The 21,717-nt window shown below is 45.0% G+C and overlaps 1 protein-coding gene across 1 annotated transcript in view; it reads right to left on the bottom strand.

Annotated features, from left to right (window-relative positions):
- Positions 1 to 2,397: 2,397 nt before the first annotated feature.
- Positions 2,398 to 21,717, bottom strand: part of LOC128661695 (uncharacterized) — a gene marked incomplete at its 3' end in the record, with an annotated part of 79,424 nt that continues 60,104 nt past the window's right edge. Inside the window, 2 exon segments of the mRNA XM_053715920.1 lie at positions 2,398 to 2,546; positions 2,549 to 3,458. Coding sequence (XP_053571895.1) covers positions 2,398 to 2,546; positions 2,549 to 3,458 — 1,059 coding nt within the window.

Genomic DNA, 21,717 nt, shown 5'->3' with positions numbered 1-21,717 from the left:
TCTAAATATGTAAATATAGAAATTTCTTACCTAGCAGGAATGATAATGGATTGTATAAATTCAGGCAAGAAATTAGTCTATTGAAGGTTGTAAAGACAGGGGGGTTTCTTAGCCCGCCCAGGAGGGTGTGGTTAAGCAACCTTATCTCTGAAAAGTAGGGTTTAAGAATCTTATTTTTTAACAATAAGATTGTCATTCTTACAAGGGGAGCTGCTGTACAGAAGTAAGGAGCCATCTTTTCCATGCCAGCCCCTGGCGCAGATCTTGAAGACTAGGAAAGTATTCAATTCTGTTTTTCTCCATTTTATTTTAAAATACTGTTTGCATGTGTAATTTTATTTGTAACAACTTTTTATTAATAATGCATTGTGCATAATATTTTTGGCATCATAAATAATTCCTTTATTAAGTTTGGCCTTTGTCTAATAATTGAACCACGTTACTGAAAGAGACTGGAATATTAGAACTGTATAATTTTAGGTTATTTTCTGCTAAATTGTATTTCTAGAGTTAATGTGTAAAGTCTGGGGTTTTCCTTAAGATTTTCCCTTTAATAAATTTTAAGTTGTGGCAGCATCTGAGCTATAGGATTTATAGTTTATTGTGGGTGGCATTGGAAGGGAGTGTTGGGCATTTCTCTTACGTCTAGTACAGATTAAGGGAGTGCAAATTAACTCTTGCACCCACTAAACTGAAGCACAAGCTTGCCTGGTGTGGCTAGATTGTGACCTATAGGTGACAGAAAAGGGGGCTGAAAACCCTTTCTGTGCCAAATAAGTGACTGGCGCAGGGTTGGATAACCTTGGTTTGTCACAAATTACAAATAACTGTTTTGAGTGCAAGCTACACAAAGTTAACTCCTTAGCAGCTGAATCCTGAGATATTTGTGACACCTCCCCCAATAAGAGACGCAAAAGGGGGTGGCTACGAGCCACTCCCGATGCGTATCAAAAGGAGCTTCCCCTTGCGGTGAGAACACCATTGCCAGACAGATTGCACCTAGCAGTTTTGGCAGCAGGATGCCCTCCTTTTAAAAGTGACACACTAGTTGCTCTACCCAACCGATTGAATATATTGCAGGGCCCCTCCCATGCAGCCTCTAGTTTGTTCTGTCTCATGGGCGTGAGTACAAGAACATTATGTCATCTCACACACTCCCTCTCTGGCAGTAAACTCCTGCAACTGTTTTTGTGCGAATATGGCATCTCTGGGTTTTGCAGGTACCTCCCCCAATAAGATTTGCATCTTATCCCTGAACAACACATCATCCCCTGTTACAGAGGTGCCTGTGAAACCTAGTGTCTTGCTACCTATGGTGTGCTCTCTAAGCATATTGTGTGCTGTCAGTTGCTGCTTAACTACCATAGGCTCTTGCCCTCCCACTGGAGTAGAATTCCTGTACTCCTGCACTCTGTTATGGTTGGTAGGGGGTTGACTAACTGCCCCCCTCCTCCTCACTGTGGGTTCTAACTGCTGGGGACACTGATGCTGCACATCTATCAGTGTATTTGCTGAATGGCACTGTGGGGCTGTGTAAATACACTTCTCTGTACTCCTCCCCCCTGTGCCTGCAGTCTGTGTCAGTCTCTGTCCCCTAGCCTGTGCAGTCTGTTTATAGGTCACAGCTGAGGTTACTGGGGTCTCTGTCACCCACAATCTTTCACACTCACTCTGGGGGTCCCTCAAAGAGTATCCTGTACCCTCCTCCCCCACACAGTCTGAAATCTGTGGCTTTGCTGCTTCTGTCATAGAGTGGGCTAGTTTGCCCCCCTGCTCTCTCTCACAGTCAGTCTGCCACTTTGCATAATCACACAGAATCTGGTATCCTTTTGACACTGGTGCAGACAAGCACACATCTTCCTTCTGCCATTTATCCCAACTATTGTGTCTTTTCACAGGGTACAGAATTGTCCCTGGCAGAGACTGGCACACATCATCCAGCGGCCCAGTCACCCAGTCATTCTCTCCCCCGTCAATCTCTCCTCCTTCTATAGAATCCACTGATTCAATCACAGACAGACACGCACCCCTCATCTGCCTTCTCTCACAGACAAGCTCTTCCCGTACAGCTAAACTTGGTTCCGGCACAGACAGACCCACACAGTCTATCTGCCTTTCTCCCCCATCAGTCTCACCCTGTACAGCTAACGGTAATTCTGCCGATACTGCTGGTTTAAGTACAGGAAGACACACACAGTCTGTCTGTCGTTCTCCCCAGTCAGTCTCTTCTCTCACAGATTCACCTCTCAGCACAGACACCCCCAGTTCAGGCACAGCCCTGCGCACACATGCACTCTGTCCTCCCTCCTGGTCATAATGTCTCTGAGCATTTTTACACACAGCCCTTTCCACATAAGGGTCTGCAACTAATGTCAATAGGTCACATGTAGCATTGTCAGGCACATAAAGAGATAACAATCTACCCAAATCAGTACCCAGTAAAACATCATTAGGAATATTTTCAGATACCCCCACATTTCTTAAACCTCTCCCCACTCCCCAATCAAGATATATACGTGCCATAGGCACTGCAAGTTTCATTCCCCAATCCCTTTAACTGCTAGAGTCTTTCCAGGGATAATGTTCTCAGAGTTCACTAGCTTTGGATGCACCATAGTCACTTCTGCACCTGTGTCCCTTAGCCCTAGGGTTACCTTATCTCCAACAGTCACAGGTTGCAAGTTCTCATGGTTGTTTTCCTCTGGACAGGTAACAAACAAAATAGATGCTGGTATTTCTGAGGGATTACTTCCTCCAGCTGATTGCCCCAAGTTAATCCTCTCTGGGCAAGTGGAGCTGATGTGGCCCACTTTGTTGCAAACAAAACATCTGCGGGTATCCCCCTGCCCAGATGCAGCACTCGCCCCTCCTTTCCCAGAGGGAGCAGACACACTGGATAAAGGCACAGCAGGCTTTGTGAAGGGGGGTCGTGCAGCAGCTCCTTTACAGGTGGATCCCCCCTTAGAAAAGGATTTCCTCCCATTCTCTGGAGACCTGTTAGCTGTGTAAAAATCAGCCAGCTTGCCAGCTTCCAATGCTGTTATGGGCTTCCGATCTAAAACCCATTCTTGAACTCCGGCTGGGCACAGCTGCATAAATTGCTCCTTCACAATCAAATCTTCCAGCTCCTCCATAGTGGCAACTTTTAATCCTCTGACCCACTGTTTAAAGGCTGTCCTCAAGTTTCCAACAGCTGTAATATAGTTCTCTAACAAACCTTTCTGCAGAGAACGGAATTTCTTTCGGTAAACTTCAGGAGTAAGATTGTACCTCCTCTGCAGTGCAGCTTTAATGGAATCATAGTCCTGATCAAACTCTGGGGGTAGTTCAGCAAACGCCTCCAGTGCAGGACCTTTCAGGCCAGGGGTAAGGTACTTGGCCCACTGCTCCCTTGGCAACTGGAACTGTCTGCACACTTTCTCAAAGCTACGCAGGAATACATCCACATCTCCATCTTTCTCCAGGGTGGGAAAATTCTCTGCACGCACTCTGGGAGCAGGGGGGTCTCTAGGTTCACTAACAACATGTGAGACCATCCCTCTCTCCAACCGTGCAAGCTGTAGCTGATACTCTCTCTCCGCCTGTCGTTCAGCCGCCTGTCTTTCAGCAACCTGTCTCTCAGCTGCCAGAGACGCCTGCCTCTCAGCCACAGCAGCCTGTCGTTCAGCAGCCTGTCTTTCATAAAACTTTGTAATCAGTTCCATGCGCAAACTTGCATCCACTGAGCCCATATGTTTAAGAACAGTTTGCAAATAACAGTCCAATGGATCCCCAGATCCTGATGAATCACCGCCCACAGCTGCAGACATCTCTCCTGAGACTTCAACTGGTGTGATTTGGCTGTTATCATATTCAACAAGAGCTTGTATTAGTGAATCTTTGTTCTTTGAACGTATTGGAATATCCCGCTCCTGGCATAGGAGTATCAGTGCCTCTCTAGATCGCTGCTCGTATGCCTCCATAGCAAAAATAAAATAGAAAAGAAAAACAGAGAATAGGGAAGGGGACTGTTTGCAATGTGTGACTATATAATGCACTGAGTTTTAGCCTTTGGAAATTGTAAGAAACAATTTCTTTTAGTACCGGGATTTTCACACTAGCAAATCCACAAGCACTAAAATCTAATAATAAAAAAAATTATCTACACCGCTGCCCACCAATTTGTGACAAACCAAGGTTATCCAACCCTGTGCCAGTCACTTATTTGGCACAGAAAGGGTTTTCAGCCCCCTTTTCTGTCACCTATAGGTCACAATCTAGCCACACCAGGCAAGCTTGTGCTTCAGTTTAGTGGGTGCAAGAGTTAATTCGCACTCCCTTAATCTATACTAGACGTAAGAGAAATGCCCAACACTCCCTTTCCAATGCCACCCACAATAAACTATAAATCCTATAGCTCAGATGCTGCCACAACTTAAATTTTATTAAAGGGAAAATCTTAAGGAAAACCCCAGACTTTACACATTAACTCTAGAAATACAATTTAGCAGAAAATAACCTAAAATTATACAGTTCTAATATTCCAGTCTCTTTCAGTAACGTGGCTCAATTATTAGACAAAGGCCAAACTTAATAAAGGAATTATTTATTATGCCAAAAATATTATGCACAATGCATTATTAATAAAAAGTTGTTACAAATAAAATTACACACGCAAACAGTATTTTAAAATAAAATGGAGAAAAACAGAATTGAATACTTTCCTAGTCTTCAAGATCTGCGCCAGGGGCTGGCATGGAAAAGATGGCTCCTTACTTCTGTACAGCAGCTCCCCTTGTAAGAATGGCAATCTTATTGTTAAAAAATAAGATTCTTAAACCCTACTTTTCAGAGATAAGGTTGCTTAACCACACCCTCCTGGGCGGGCTAAGAAACCCCCCTGTCTTTACAACCTTCAATAGACTAATTTCTTGCCTGAATTTATACAATCCATTATCATTCCTGCTAGGTAAGAAATTTCTATATTTACATATTTAGAACCCTTTTAGTTTCATTGGGAGAATCGTTTTGATATCAAATATGCCATAGGTTGTCATATTTACCTGCCGTTAAGGTTATAACACTTTTAACCCACATATGTACATAATATACCAATGTCCTGTCAGTGACCTGGTCAGTTTTTGTAATGAAGAGCATGTTTTGCATCAGGCATTCTATTGACAGCTTAAGCCATAAACTTTATCCTGTGTATCTCTGTGACTAAGAGTTTCAGTGACTTTATGACCCAATGCATACACACTAACATTTGGTGGCTATTTAGGGGGTTCTGGCACTTCAAACAAAATACAAACACAATTCTTCTTGAAAACAAATAACTGTTTTGAGTGCAAGCTACACAAAGTTAACTCCTTAGCAGCTGAATCCTGAGATATTTGTGACAGTGCTGTTGGACAAGTTTTGTACAACAGAATCAGGTGGTCTCCAAGAAAGGCGTAGGGAACGTCTGATAAGAGGTCCTCGTGTTGAAAGGGTGAGGCCCACCTTTGAGAACATGAGCGACTTCGAGGTTTATGACAAGTATAGGCTCAATCAAGAGCAAATCATGGGCCTTTACAAAGTACTTAAACCTCATCTGGAGCCACGTAAACATATGCGGACTGCAATCCCTGGCATGACCAAGATGCTATGCTGCATACACATCCTGGCCTCCGGAAATTTTCAATACTCAGAGGGGTACATGCATGGGTTGTCTCAGGGTACATTTTCTGTGGTTTTTGACAAGTTTCTGGACGCCATGGTACAAGTTTGTAAGCTTTACATAGGATTCCCTCAAAATGAGGATGATCGGAGGCACATCAAGAGAGAATTCTATGCAATATCTCAAATGCCCAATGTCTTGGGAGCAATAGATTGCACCCACATTGCGCAGCGTGCTCCAGCAGGTGATCGGCCCTTCCGAAATCGCAAACATTTTCAAAGTCTCAACGTACATTTTGTTTGCAACTCACATATGTGGATTATGCAGGTGTGTGCGAATTTCGGGGAGGGGGGCTTCTCATGATGCCCATATTCTCAGGCAGTCCTCACTCTGGCAGCAGGTTCAGAAGTTAGACAATTGCCACTGTAATATTCAAAAACAGTTGTTTGAGTAATGTGCAAAATGTGCAGATATAGGATGCGCTTTAACCATTTATTTCTCTCTTTCAGCAAATGTCTAGTTTTAGAAACAAACAGATATGTAGCAGGTTATAGCTTAAATGGGCATATATAGGATGCGCTTTAACTATTTATTTGCCTCTTTCAGCAAATGTCTAGTTTTAGCGAAAAACGCATATGTAGCAGGTCATAGCTTAAATGGGCAGATATAGGATGCGCTTTAACCATTTATTTGTCTCTCTTTCAGGAAATGTCAAGTTTTAGTGAAAAATGCATATGTAGCAGGTCATAGCTTAAATGGGCAGATAAAGGATGCGCTATAACCATTTATTTGTCTCTCTTTGAGCAAAAGTCTAGTTTTAGCGAAAAACGCATATGTAGCAGGTCATAGCTTAAATTTGCAGACATAGGATGCACTTTAACCATTTATTTGTCTCTCTTTCAGCAAATGTCTAGTTTTAGAAACAAACAGATATGTAGCAGGTCATAGCTTAAATGGGAAGATATAGGATGCAGTTTAACCATTTATTTGTCTCTCTTTCAGCAAATGTCTAGTTTTAGAAACAAACAGATATGTAGCAGGTCATAGCTTAAATGGGTAGATATAGGATGCGCTTTAACCATTTATTTGTCTCTCTTTCAGCAAATGTCTAGTTTTAGAAACAAACAGATATGTAGCAGGTCATAGCTTAAACGTGCAGATATAGGATGCGGTTTAACTATTTGCTTGTCTCTCTTTCAGCAAATGTCTAATTTTAACGAAAAACGCATATGTAGCAGGTCATAGCTTAAATGTGCAGATATAGGATACAATTTAACCATTAATTTGACTCTTTCAGCAAATGTCTAGTTTTAGAAACAAACAGAAATGTAGCAGGTCAGAGCTTAAATGGGCAGATATAGGATGCGCTTTAACCATTTTTTGTCTTTCAGCAAATGTCTAGTTTTAGAAACAAATAGATATGTGGCAGATATAGGATGCGCTTTAACCATTTATTTGACCATTTCTGCAAATGTCTAGTTTAGGCGATTTTTGTATACACAAATGCATTGTATCATTGTATTTAAATGTATTTTCATATCATAATTAGTAAGATATTTGTAATATTGACATTTTGTCATGTTCATTATTTATAGGTGATTTGGGTTACATGAGCTGGCCTTGGCTCATTACGCCTATACGTAACACGGCTGACAACGCCCAGGTGCGCTATAATTGGGTGCACAAGCGGACTAGGGCTGTAGTGGAGTGGATGTTTGGGCTCCTCCAAATGCGGTTACGATGCCTAGACAGGTGTGGAGGAGCCCTCCAATACAGCCCTAGTAAGGTGGCAAAGATCGTTATAGCCTGCAGCGTCCTGCATAACATAGCTCAGCGGGCTGGGATGCTGCAGGCCATCCAGGTGCCCCGAGACCTTCTCCAAGATGTGGAAGACAACCCAGTTATAGAGGGGCCATTCCCGGGATGAGGGGGTCAATGTCAGACACAACATCATCAAACGCCACTTCAGACGGTAAATATAAGTTATATAGGAGCATTGCGAATATATGAGACTTTTAGGAAAATTAAAGTAGAATTGAATGTTAGGATTGTTCAAGAAATGATTATTTCAATCTAAAAAATATATTTTGTTATCATAGGTAATTTATTCATCAGATTATTCTGGCATTGGCTCCTGTAATGACTTCGTCACCTGAATTTTGAAGACAACATCAGATGGTAAGTAGACACAATGCATGGGCTGAGAATGGGGGGTTACACAATGATCCATCATATGGCATACAAGTAGTTTCAATGTATTATTTAGTTTAGACATTATTAGATTTTAGATATTCTGAAAGGGATACATGCCATAGATAGCAGATAAAGGTATACTCTGAAGCACATAGCATTGCCAAAGTTATACATCAGAGGTTAAGTATAGTGATGTTGCAAACATAAAAGTTTAAGTTTGCGAACAGCGAACGCGAACATCAGCAAATGTTTGCGAAAGGGCGAACCGGGCGAACCGCCATAGACTTCAATAGGCAGGTGAATTTTAAAACCCACAGGGACTCTTTCTGGCCACAATAGTGATGAAAAAGTTGTTTCAAGGGGACTAACACCTGGACTGTGGCATGCCGGAGGGGGATCCATGGCAAAACTCCCATGGAAAATTACATAGTTGATGCAGACTAACACAATTTCTAAAAACAGCGCTAACAGTACCCTGAATAATTTTATTAAAAATCAATATCAATTGCCACTATCTTCAACCTATTAAAAATTATTCAATACATAATCTTTACTGAACGATAGCTCTTTAATGCAAATACTTGTTCACAATCAATGAGATAAATACCCCCACATAAAAATTATGTATGTATATTATCGGGTTTTCTAGTATGAGTCTGTGTTACCTTAATGTCTCAGGGAGTATGGTAGAAAATGTTTTCAATCTGCGGAAACCTCTTTTTGTTCCTCTTCGTTCTCCTCTCCTCTGTATTCTTGTAAGTGTGGCGCTGCTGCTCGATTCACTGAACACTAAGGAGTGTATCAGACTGGAAAAGAACTGCAAACACAAAAGAAGAGAGAGCGCAGCCACGACTCACGGTAAAAGTTTTTAATATATCCTTACTTCGCAAACAAACATATTGCACTTACAAACGTTTCAATAAAAACAGGCGTCTCTTGGTTCACTTTAATCGTCAGTTGCTGTGGTATGGTTAATCCGTCCTTTTCAGCTGTGTGCGTTCATTCCTTGAAGTCCCCCAAGTTACGCTCCTTCCAATTGCTTTTTTCTTTGTAGCGGTGCTTTTTTCTGACTATCCTTTCTGTGCCATCTACGCGTTTCTTCCGTCTTCTGCGGACTTTCTCAAGACTCTTTGGCAGTGTGTAAGATGTTCGCGGGGATCCACGATTTAAAAGTCCGTTACTCCTCCCCTCTCCAATGACGTGGCCCAATTGGCTCTTTAGAAATTCCTACGCCCACTTGCACAGTTCATCGGGCAATTGTGTGGAAGAAAGGTCACAATGTTATTAACTTCCTATTTCGTGCATGTCATCTCCTTACATTTACCTCACGCATATATAGCGCTACAATGTACCTCTAACAAATATGTTAAAAAACCCATAAAACATGTTACGATAAATGGCATATATTTAAAACACTTCTACAACCTAATGTTATACATTTGTATCTACATTTAATCTATTTAAAACTATTTAAAACAGCAGCATGAAATTCCCTATTGATTTACCTATGCAACTATACTCGATGTTTGAATGTTGAAATTCTAGTGTATAGACCCTAGCTATCATACCGATTCTACCTATATACCTCATCTATTTTTGAAAAGGGTAATTGATCTGTCTTATAACATAAAGGCTTGAAGATCCAAGTCAATATTTAACCCCTTTGGAGCCAGACTTTCTAATATGTGAATCCATTTGGTTTCCTTCTTTCTTAATATGGTTAATCTTTGATGTGGATTCGAATCTATGGGCACTATTTCTAAAATGCTTATCTTTAGACTAGTGGGATCTTGTCTGTGGTGGGTTCTGAAGTGTTCAGATACACTGTGGGTCTTTAACCCCATCTCAATGTTATTTATGTGTTCGTAACACCTCCTTTTGATTTTTCTCTTTGTTCTCCCTACATAGATCATCCAACATTTACAGGTGAGACCATACACTACATATGTAGATTGACAGGAACCTCTTGAGGTAATAGGTATAGTCTTGGTATGGTCCCAATTATCTATGGAATCTCTATTCCAGATGATGGGGCACATGCAACAATTCTTCCTACCACATCTATATGTCCCAGGTTTTTGTACAACCCACTGATTTAGGGTGCCAGAGTTCCTTATACCTCCCCCTACCGGGCCTTTTAATTTTGAAGGTGCTAGAATATTTTTCAAATTTCTGTTCTTTTTAAAGACTACATTGGGTTTATCCTCTATAGCTTCTTTCAACCAAGGATCTGCCTTTAGTATTCCCCAATGTTTCTGTAGTATAGTTGATGCAGAGCCTGGTTTTAATCCATAAAGGGCATAAATCACCTAACATTCTTAATTGTTTGGAATAATGTGCTTTAAAACATCAGGTATGATGTTGTATCGATCAGGTAGTGTAAGGGTTATGCCCGCTTCACAGTGACAGACCAAACTCCCCGTTTAACGCACCGCAAACAACCGCAAACAGTCCATTTGCACAACCGCAAACTCCCCATTTGCACAAGGTTGGATAGCAAGCTAGCCATGTCCTGTTCCTTGTCCTCACTGATGTCATTGAAGGTCTCTTCCTCCACCCAGCCACGTACAACACCAAGGGTCCCCGAAAGGTGGCAACAAGCCCCTTGGGACGTCTGCTGTGTTTGGTCTTCCGCCTCCTCAAAGCCACCTTCCTCCTCTTCTTCAGACTCCTCTCTGTGTTGCCTCTCTCTGCGTTATTAAAAGGTGTGTTAAGTAGTACTATTCCTATCAGTTTAATCCCTGTTATGTGCCTTTTTTTTTGGTTTGGTTTTTGAAGCCACAGTGCAGCACCAGAGGACAGAAAAATTAGGCATGTACACACAAAATTGATGTTTGTTTCCCAGGCAGAAATTGCCCTAAAACATTGCGGCTTGAACCCTAGTTGGTGGTGGATAAGTCATGCAAGTCATCCGGCATTCAGAGATAAAATACAGCAGCAAAAACCAAAAAGTGAAATAAATAAAATAAAAAGTTCATATAAGGATATGCGTGTTCTTGCTGGGAATCTTCTGTTTCTTTGTATCTTTAGAGTTTCTCAGAGAAAAGAAAAAGAAATTGCAACATAGTGTGATTCTGTAACAATATCCAGAATATATACCAAACTTGTGGCCAAATGACTACTCACATGGGTTAGAGCTTATACCTAAGCTCAAGGACTTAAAAAGCTCTGCATGTCCTCCATCAACAACACGTCTGTAAAGCATCCTGTCCTTGCTGGCGTGGTCATGGGAGGAGGAGGATTACTTTCACCTCTTCCCCTGTTAGATTCCCGTTGTGCTGTGACATCACCCTTATACGCTGTGTAAAGCATACTTTTTAATTTATTTTGGAACTGCTGCATCCTTTCCGACTTGCTGTAATTCTGTAACATTTCAGGCACTTTCTGCTTATACCGGGGGTCTAGTAGCGTGGACACCCTGTACAGGTCGTTCTCCTTCAGCCTTTTTATACGAGGGTCCCTCAACAGGCATGACAGCATGAAAGACCTTGCACAAGGTTGGATGCCAAGCTACTCATGTCCCGTTCCTCGTCCTCAATGATCTCACTGAAGGTATGTTCTTCCCCCCAGCCACGTACAACACCACGGGTACCAGATAGGTGACAACGAGCACCCTGGGATGCCTGTTGTGGTTGGTCTTCCTCCTCCTCCTCAAAGCCACATTCCTCCTCTGACTTCTCTTCCTCACAATCCTCTTCCAGCGTTGCCGCAGGTCCAGCAAGCGATGCTGATAAGGCTGTTTCTGGTGGTGATGGTGACCACAACTCTTCCTCTCCACGCTCATCTACAGCCTGATCCAGCGCTCTTCACAGGGCACACTGCAGGAAGAAAACAAATGGTATGATGTCGCTGATGGTGCCTTCGGTGCAACTGACTAGGTTTGTCACCTCCTCAAAACCGCATGAGCATCCAGTAACGTGGCAAAAAAATTCCCAGCTCCGCAGAGGCTGTCCTAGCACCCCGGTCATACAAATAGTCGTTAACGGCTTTTTCTTGTTGGAGCAGCGGTCGAACATTAGGAGTGTTGAATTCCAACGTGTCGGGCTGTCGCAAATCAAGCGCCTCACTGGCATGTTGTTTCGCCGCTGGATATCTGAAAAGTGCGCCATGGCCGTGTAGGAACGCCTGAAATGGCCCCACACCTTCCTGGCCTGCTTCAGGACGTCCTGTAAGCCTGGGTACTTATGCACAAAGCATTGTACGATCAGATTACACACATGTGCCATGCACGGCACATGTGTCCACTTGCCCAAATTCAATGCCGCCACCAAATTTCTTCCGTTGTCACAAACCACTTTGCAGATCTCCAGTTGGTGCAGAGTCAGCCACTGATCCACCTGTGCATTCAGGGTGGACAGGAGTGCTGGTACGGTGTGACTCTCTGCTTTCAGGCAAGTCAACCCCAAGATGGTGTGACACTACCGTATCCGGGATGTGGAATAGTACCTGGGGAGCTGGGGGGGTGCCGTTGATGTGGAGCAAGACGCAGCAGCAGAAGAGGACTCAGCCGAGGAGGTTATGGAAGAGGATGGAGTAGGAGGAGTAGAGGAGGTGGCAGCAGGCCTGCCTGCAAGTCGTGGCGGTGTCACCAACTCCTCTGCAGAGCCACGCATTCCATGCTTGGCAGCCGTCAGCAGGTTTACCCAATGCGCAGTGTAGGTGATATACCTGCCCTGACCATGCTTTGCAGACCAGGTATCAGTGGTCAGATGGACCCTTGCCCCAACACTGTGTGCCAGACATGCCATTACTTCCTTTTGCACAATCGAGTACAGGTTAGGGATTGCCTTTTGTGCAAAGAAATTTCAGCCGGATACCTTCCACTGTGGCTACAAATTTTTGGAACGCCTCAGACTCCACCAGCTTGTATGGTAAAAGCTGGTGGGCTAAGAGTTCAGACAAGCCAGCTGTCAGATGCCGGGCAAGGGGGTGACTTTGTGACATTGGCTTCTTACGCTCAAACATGTCCTTGACAGACACCTGACTGTGGGCAGATGGGCAGGAACTGCTCAAGGTGAGAGACGGAGTGGCGGATGGTTGAGAAGGGGCAAGGAGGACAGCAGTGGTTGACGTGGCTGAAGATGCTGGACCAGGAGGAGGATGGCGGCTTTGAGTTTGTGTGCTGCTTGTACTCATGTGTTGATCCCATAGGCGTTTGTGATGTGCGATCATGTGCCTTCGCAAAGCAGTTGTACCTAGGTGGGTGTTGGACTTCCAACGACTCAGTTGCTTTTGGCACAGGTTGCAAATGGCATCGCTGTTTTCAGAGGCAGACACACAAAAAAAATGCCACACTGCTGAGCTCTGCAATGACGGCATTCTGGTGGTGGCAACAGCATGCATTGATTGGCGTGCTGTCTGGCTGACCCCGGGTGCTGATGCATGCTGTCTGACTGTGCCACTAGCTCCTTGCGACAACCTCCCCCTGCTTCCAACTCGTCTCCTCCTCCTCTCTGTCTCCCCATCTGAACTTTCCCCCTGTTCTTCTTCTCTTCTAGCGGGCACCCATGTGACATCCACAGACGCATCGTCATCATCAACCGCTTCACTTGTATCTGACAACTCAGCAAAGGGAGCAACAGCGGGTACATCATCATCATCATCACACCGTACGTCCATGTGTGTAATGCTGCCTGACTGAGACATATCCCTGTTATCTACATCCTCTGGCAATAATGGTTGTGCATCACTCATTTCTTCCAACTGATGTGTAAATAACTCCTCTGACAGATCAAGTGAAGCGGCTGTGGTGCTAGTGTTGGTTGTGGCGGCAGGCTGGCGAGTGGTAACTTGAGAGGTGCCCGAAGCTAAGCTGGAGGAGGATGGTGCGTCAAGGTTCCGAGCGGAAGCTGTAGAAGATTGGGTGTCCTGTGTTAGTCAGTCAACTATGTCCTCAGAACTTTTCGAGTTCAGGGTATGTGGCCTCTGAACACTGGGCATTATTCTAGGGCCAAAGGGAATCACAGCACCACGACCACGACAGCCCATGTGGGGTGGCCTGCCTCTGCCTGTCATTTTTTTTTTCCGATTAGTGGTACTATGCGTGCAAGCTACTGTGACAAAAGATATGAGTGGCACTGTGCACTGGCAGAAGTTGGCAGAGTAGACGCTGTAGGCCTGACACACACGCTTGCAGACAGCTAACTGCTATTCAATCTATTACAGTCAAAATTGTATTTTTTTTTTTAAATGTACACTACTGTTACATCAGATATGAGTTGCACTGGTGTGACACTGTGCCCTGGCAGGCCCTGAAACGCACACGTGTGAAGGAAACTGACTGCTATTATTTCACAGTCAAATTTATAGTTTTTTTTAATGTACACTTCTGTTACACCAGATATGAGTTGCATTGGTGTGACACTGTGCCCTGGCAGGCCCTGAAACGCACACGCGTGAAGGAAACTGACTGCTATTATTTCACAGTCAAATTTCTAGTTTTTTTTTTTAATGTACACTACTGTTACACCAGATATAAGTTGCACTGGTGTGACACTGTGCCCTGGCAGGCCCTGAAACGCACATGTGTGAAGGAAACTGACTGCTATTATTTCATAGTCAAATTTCTAGTTTTTTTTTTAATGTACACTACTGTTACACCAGATATGAGTTGCACTGGTGTGACACTGTGCCTTGGCAGTCCCTGAAACGCATACGTGTGAAGGAAACTGACTGCTATTATTTCACAGTCAAAAAAGTGTTGTTTTTTTTTAATGTACACTACTGTTACACCAGATATGAGTTGCACTGGTGTGACACTGTGCCCTGGCAGGCCCTGAAATGCACACGTGTGAAGGAAACTGACTGCTATTATTTCACAGTCAAATTTCTAGTTTTTTTTTTAATGTAAACTACTATTACACCAGATATAAGTTGCACTGGTGTGACACTGTGCCCTGGCAGGCCCTGAAATGCACACGTTTGAAGGAAACTGACTGCTATTATTTCACAGTCAAAAAAGTGTTGTTTTTTTTAAATGTACACTACTGTTACACCAGATATGAGTGGTGGCACTGGGCAAGTGGGCACAGTATACGCTGTGAGCCTGACACACATCCTGGAAGGCAGGCAACTGCAATTAGATTACACAGGAAAAAAAAAAAAAGCAGACTGATGTTCTAGCCCTAAAAAGGGCTTTTTGGCGTGCTGTCCTTACAGCAGAGATCAGATGAGTCCTTCAGGACTGTAGTGGACACTGAATACACTAGCCTAGCTATCGATTTCCCTATAAAATCAGCAGCAGCTACACTGTCCCTCCTCTCACTAAGAATGCAGCTTCTGAATGAATCTAAAATGGATGCTGTCCAGGAGGTAGGAGGGTCTGGGAGGTAGGGTCTGGAATGTGTCTGCTGACTGTGAGGTACAGAGTCAAAGTTTACTCAATGATGACGAATAGGGGGCGGACTGAACATTGCATATGTTCGCCCGCCGTGGCGAACATAAACACGCTATGTTTGCCGCAAACTATTCGCCGGCGAACTATTTGTGACATCACTAGTTAAGTATGCACAATTTATGTGACTCAGCTTAACACTTGATTGTTAGAACATAACACAAAAGAGGCTACATATGCTTAGTAAGCTATTGCTATAAGCATATTAGGAAATAGGTAGTGTTAGGGGGAGGGATGAAAAACTATGCACAATTTGTTTAGATATTTGATTTTCAATTTATTTTCCATTAGGGAGATGGTTTCATCTACAGACTGAAAGTGAAGAATACCAATGTGATCATGTCTGTGGCATTGTCTTTCAACTGTGCTGACTTCGAAAAACATACAAAGACACAATCACATGGTAAGTGAACACAATTCTATGGAACAAGACTGGGGATGCAGGATTAGTGATGTCGTGAACAGTTCGCCGGAGAACAGTTCCCGGCGAACATAGCTTGTTCGCGTTCGCCGTGGCGGGCGAACATATGCAATGTTCGATCCGCCCCCTATTTGTCATCATTGAGTAAACTTTGACCCTGTATCTCACAGTCTGCAGACACATTTCAGCCAATCAGCAGCAGACACTCCCTCCCAGACCCTCTCTGTGCAGCAGCCATTTTAGATTCATTCTGATCCTGCATTCTTAGTGAGTGGAGGGATAGTGTAGCTGCTGCTGATTTTATAGGGAAATTGATAACTAGGCTAGTGAATTCAGTGTCCACTACAGTCCTGAAGGACTCATCTGATCTCTGCTGTAAGGAAAGCACACCAAAAGCCCTTTTTAGGGCTAGAACATCAGTCTGCTTTTTTTTTTTTCTTTGTAATCTAATTGCATTTGCCAGCCTGTCAGCGTGTGTCAGGGTCACAGCATATACTGTGCCTACTTGCTCAGTGCCACCACTCATATCTAGTGTAACATTAGTGTAAATTTTTTAAAAAAAAAACTTTTACATCAGTCTGCTAGTGTAATCTAATTTCAGTTGCCAGGCCAGCCTGTGTGTCAGGCTCACAGCATATACTGTGCCTACTTGCTCAGTGCCACCACTCATATCCGGTGTAACATTAGTGTAAATATTTTTTTAAAAAACTTTTACATCAGTCTGCTAGTGTAATCTAATTTCAGTTGCCAGGCCAGCCTGCCACTGCCTGCCTGTGTGTCAGGCTCAAAGCATATACTGTGCCTACTTGCTCAGTGCCACCACTCATATCTGGTGTAACATTAGTGTAAATATTTTTTTAAAAAACTTTTACATCAGTCTGCTAGTGTAATCTAATTTCAGTTGCCAGCAGGCCAGCCTGCCACTGCCAGCCTGTGTGTCACGCTCACAGCATATACTGTGCCTACTTGCTCAGTGCCACCACCAGTCATATCTGGTGTAACAGTAGTGTAATTTTTTTAAAAAAAAACTTTTACATCAGTCTGCTAGTGTAATCTAATAGCAGTTGCCTGCCTGCCACTGCCAGCCTGTGTGTCAGGCTCACAGCATATACTGTGCCTACTTGCTCAGTGCCACCACTCATATCTGATGTAACATTAGTGTAAATTTAAAAAAAAATAACTTTTACATCAGTCTGCTAGTGTAATCTAATTTCAGTTGCCAGGCCAGCCTGCCACTGCCAGCCTGTGTGTCAGGCTCACAGCATATACTGTGCCTACTTGCTCAGTGCCACCACTCATATCTGGTGTAACATTAGTGTAAATTTTTTTTAAAAAACTTTTACATCAGTCTGCTAGTGTAATCTAATTTCAGTTGCCAGCAGGCCAGCCTGCCACTGCCAGCCTGTGTGTCACGCTCACAGCATATACTGTGCCTACTTGCTCAGTGCCACCACCAGTCATATCTGGTGTAACAGTAGTGTAATTTTTTTAAAAAAAACTTTTACATCAGTCTGCTAGTGTAATCTAATAGCAGTTGCCTGCCTGCCACTGCCAGCCTGTGTGTCAGGCTCACAGCATATACTGTGCCTACTTGCTCAGTGCCACCACTCATATCTGGTGTAACATTAGTGTAAATTTTTTTAAAAAAAACTTTTACATCAGTCTGCTAGTGTAATCTAATTTCAGTTGCCAGGCCAGCCTGCCACTGCCAGCCTGTGTGTCACGCTCACAGCATATACTGTGCCTACTTGCTCAGTGCCACCACCAGTCATATCTGGTGTAACAGTAGTGTAAATTTTTTTAAAAAACTTTTACATCAGTCTGCTAGTGTAATCTAATAGCAGTTGCCAGCCTGTGTGTCAGGCTCACAGCATATACTGTGCCTACTTGCTCAGTGCCACCACTCATATCTGGTGTAACATTAGTGCAAATTTAAAAAAAAAAAATTTTTTACATCAGTCTGCTAGTGTAATCTAATTTCAGTTGCCAGGTCAGCCTGCCACTGCCAGCCTGTGTGTCAGACTCACTGCATATACTGTGCCTACTTGCTCAGTGCCACCACCAGTCATATCTGGTGTAACAGTAGTGTACATTTTTTTTAAAAAGACTTTTACATTAGTCTGCTAGTGTAATCTAATAGCAGTTGCCTGCCTGCCACTATGTATTTATCTAACAAATCTATCTATCTCGTGGCCGGACTGTTTTGTGACAGCCACTTATGTTTCGGCCAAATGTCCATCGGACAAATGTCCGTCGGACAAATGTCCGTCGGATAAAAGTCCGGACACGATTGCACGCGCAGTCAGTGACGTGCACTCATAGGAGGCAGGTGAGGCAGTGCCTCCCATGGCCAATGTGGGTATTACAGCCTTTTTTAATTAAAATAATAATAATAAAAAATAATCGTTTTTTTCTTCCATTTTCCCCCCATCATAAAAGGTGACCCCCTACCCCACCCCACCCCTCCAACAAATTCATTATTTTATTGAAATTTATTTTATTTATTGTTTAAAAAAACATTAAGTAATTACAATTACAATTACATTCAGGCTAGCTATACTTCCATTGCGCAATATGAATGTAATTGTAATACTGTATTGTATGGGCCGCAAGAGACTGCCACCCAGTGTAGAATAAGAGCCAATGAAGCAGTCTCTCTTGCGGCCCATACTGCTCCCACCGGAGGCTTGTATCTTCAAGCCTCCGGGAGCCCTCAGCCCTGCCTGCCCGCCCCTCAGCCAATCAGAGTCCCTGTATGTCTGAGTGACTGAGTCTCTCAGTCTCTGGGCTGGCTGAGTTGCTGAGTTGCTGGGCGGAAAATTGAGGCGGCAGATCGAATCAGATGGCAGGCGCAGCGCACTGGTCAGTGTTGTGTCAAGGCCGTCAGTGAGTGTCGTGATGCACAGTGACATAACATAATTTATACTGAGACTTACTGACTCTGAGACTAACTGTTGACCTCCTGTATTAATGTATTTATATTTATTACGGTACTACTGGCCCTGCCGCCCTGCCCCTGGCCCTGTATATCTGACACAGGCTATGTTTATATCTGTGGGAGCTCCCAGCTGGATTAATCCACCTCACCACGCAGTCATAGCTGCACATTACCTTGGATAATTACAAATCTATGTCAATCCCAATGCTAAATTTAGTCTATAAAGAAGCATCACCATTGTTGTTGTGTTATCTTCTAGAATTAACTGCTATCATTTAACAGAGATCGCATATTACAACTAACAGTGTACTTTATTTGTTGTGTTAGAAAATAAACGTGTTAAAAAAAATTAAACGTAATGTCAAGTTACGGAAATGTGTCTAAGTATGAAAGCTTCCTATGAGACAGATTCAGTCTCTTTCCTATATTCACTTATTGTAGCTACTAATTCAGACTAAAGTTATCCATATCATGCTTGGGAATGTATTGACATTTATGCAACAGTCCCCTGTGTCTCTCCCCCCTCCCCTATGTCTCTCTCCCCCCTCCCCTGTGTCTCTCCCCCCCTCCCCTGTGTCTCCCCCCCTCCCCTGTGTCTCTCCCCCCTCCCCTGTGTCTCTCCCCCTCCCCTATGTCTATCCCCCCCCTGTGTCTCTCCCCCCTCCCCTGTGTCTCTCTCCCCCCTCCCCTGTGTCTCTCCCCCTCCCCTGTGTCTCTCCCCCCTCCCCTGTGTCTCTCCCCCCCATCTCTCTCCCAACTCCCCTGTCTCTCTCCCCTCTGTCTCCCTCCCCTCTCTCCCCTCTGTCTCTCCCTCTCTCCCCTCTGTCTGTCTCTCTCTCTCCCCTCTGTCTGTCTCTCTCTCTCTCATCTGTCTCTCTCTCTCTCCCATCTCTCTCTCTCTCTCTCTCTCCCATCTGTCTCTCTCTCCCCTCTGTCTATTTCTCTCCCCTCTGTCTCTCTCTCCCCTCTGTCTCTCTCTCTCTCTCTCTCTCTCTCTCTCTCTCTCTCTCTCTCTCTCTCTCTCTCTCTCTCCCCTCTGTCTCTCTCTCCCCTCTGTCTCTCTCTCTCTCTCTCTCCCCTCTGTCTCTCTCTCTCTCCCCTCCCTCTCTCTCTCCCCTCTGTCTCTCTCTCTCTCCCCTCTGTCTCTCTCTCTCCCCTCTGTCTCTCTCTATCTCTCTCTCTCTCTCTCTCTCTCTCCCCTCTGTCTATCTCTCTCCCCTCTGTCTCTCTCTCTCTCTCTCCCCTCTGTCTCTCTCTCTCTCTCTCTCCCCTCTGTCTCTCTCTCTCTCTCTCTCTCTCTCTCTCTCCCCCTCTGTCTCTCTCTCTCCCCCCTCTGTCTCTCTCTCTCTCTCTCTCTCCCATCTGTCTCTCTCTCTCTCCCCTCTGTCTCTCTCTCTCTCCCCTCAGTCTTTCTCTCTCTCTCTCTCTCTCTCTCTCTCTCTCTCCTCTGTCTCTCTCTCTCCCCTCTGTCTCTCTCTCTCCCCTCTGTCTATCTCTCTCCCCTCTGTCTCTCTCTCCTCTCTCTCTCTCCCATCTGTCTCTCTCTCTCCCCTCTGTCTCTCTCTCCCCTCTGTCTCTCTCTCCCCTCTGTCTCTCTCTCTCCCCTCTGTCTCTCTCTCTCCCCTCTGTCTCTCTCTCCCCTCTGTGTCTCTCTCTCCCCTCTGTGTCTCTCTCTCCCCTCTGTCTCTCTCTCTCTCTCTCTCTCTCTCTCCCCTCTGTCTCTCTCTCTTCCCTCTGTCTCTCTCTCTTCCCTCTGTCTCTCTCTCCCCCCTCTGTCTCTCTCTCTCCCCTCTGTCTCTCTCTCTCCCCTCTGTCTCTCTCACTCTCTCTCTCCCCTCTGTCTCTCTCTCTCTCTCCCCTCTGTCTCTCTCTCTCCCCTCTGTCTCTCTCTCTCTCCCCTCTCTCTCTCTCTCTCTCTCTCCCCTCTGTCTCTCTCTCTCTCCCCTCTGTCTCTCTCTCTCTCCCCTCTGTCTCGCTCTCTCTCTCCCATCTGTCTCTCTCTCTCCCATCTCTCTCTCTCTCTCTCTCTCCCATCTGTCTCTCTCTCCCCTCTGTCTATTTCTCTCCCCTCTGTCTCTCTCTCCCCCCTCTCTCTCTCTCTCTCTCTCTCTCTCTCCCCTCTGTCTCTCTCTCCCCTCTGTCTCTCTCTCTCTCCCCTCTGTCTCTCTCTCTCTCCCCTCCCTCTCTCTCTCCCCTCTGTCTCTCTCTCTCTCTCCCCTCTGTCTCTCTCTCTCCCCTCTGTCTCTCTCTCTCTCTCTCTCTCTCCCCTCTGTCTATCTCTCTCCCCTCTGTCTCTCTCTCTCTCTCTCTCTCTCTCTCCCCTCTGTCTCTCTCTCTCTCTCTCTCTCTCTCTCCCCCTCTGTCTCTCTCTCTCCCCCTCTGTCTCTCTCTCTCCCCCCTCTGTCTCTCTCTCTCTCTCCCATCTGTCTCTCTCTCTCTCCCCTCTGTCTCTCTCTCTCTCCCCTCAGTCTTTCTCTCTCTCTCTCTCTCTCTCTCTCTCTCTCCTCTGTCTCTCTCTCCCCTCTGTCTATCTCTCTCCCCTCTGTCTATCTCTCTCCCCTCTGTCTCTCTCTCCTCTCTCTCTCTCCCCTCTGTCTCTCTCTCCCCTCTGTCTCTCTCTCTCCCCACTGTCTCTCTCTCCCCTCTGTCTCTCTCTCCCCTCTGTCTCTCTCTCTCCCCTCTGTCTCTCTCTCTCCCCTCTGTCTCTCTCTCTCCCCTCTGTCTCTCTCTCTCCCCTCTGTCTCTCTCTCTCCCCTCTGTCTCTCTCTCTCTCTCTCTCCTCTGTCTCTCTCTCCCCCCTCTGTGTCTCTCTCTCCCCCTCTGTGTCTCTCTCTCTCCCCTCTGTCTCTCTCTCTCCCCTCTGTCTCTCTCTCTCCCCCTCTGTCTCTCTCTCTCTCTCCCCTCTGTCTCTCTCTCTCTCTCCCCTCTGTCTCTCGCTCTCTCCCCTCTGTCTCTCTCTCTCTCCCCTCTGTGTCGCTCTCTTCCCCTCTGTGTCTCTCTCTCTCCTCTCCCTCTCTCTCTCTCCCCTCTGTCTCTCTCTCTCCCCTCTGTCTCTCTCTCTCCCTTCTGTCTCTCTCTCTCTCTCTCTATCTCTCACCCCTCTGTCTATCTCTCTCTCTCTCTCTCCTCTGTCT

Source organism: Bombina bombina, chromosome 5 (assembly GCF_027579735.1).
Source record: "Bombina bombina isolate aBomBom1 chromosome 5, aBomBom1.pri, whole genome shotgun sequence".
Taxonomy (NCBI): domain Eukaryota; kingdom Metazoa; phylum Chordata; class Amphibia; order Anura; family Bombinatoridae; genus Bombina; species Bombina bombina.
Note: the sequence above shows the minus strand (reverse complement) of the source record. Positions and strands in the feature narration are given on the sequence as shown.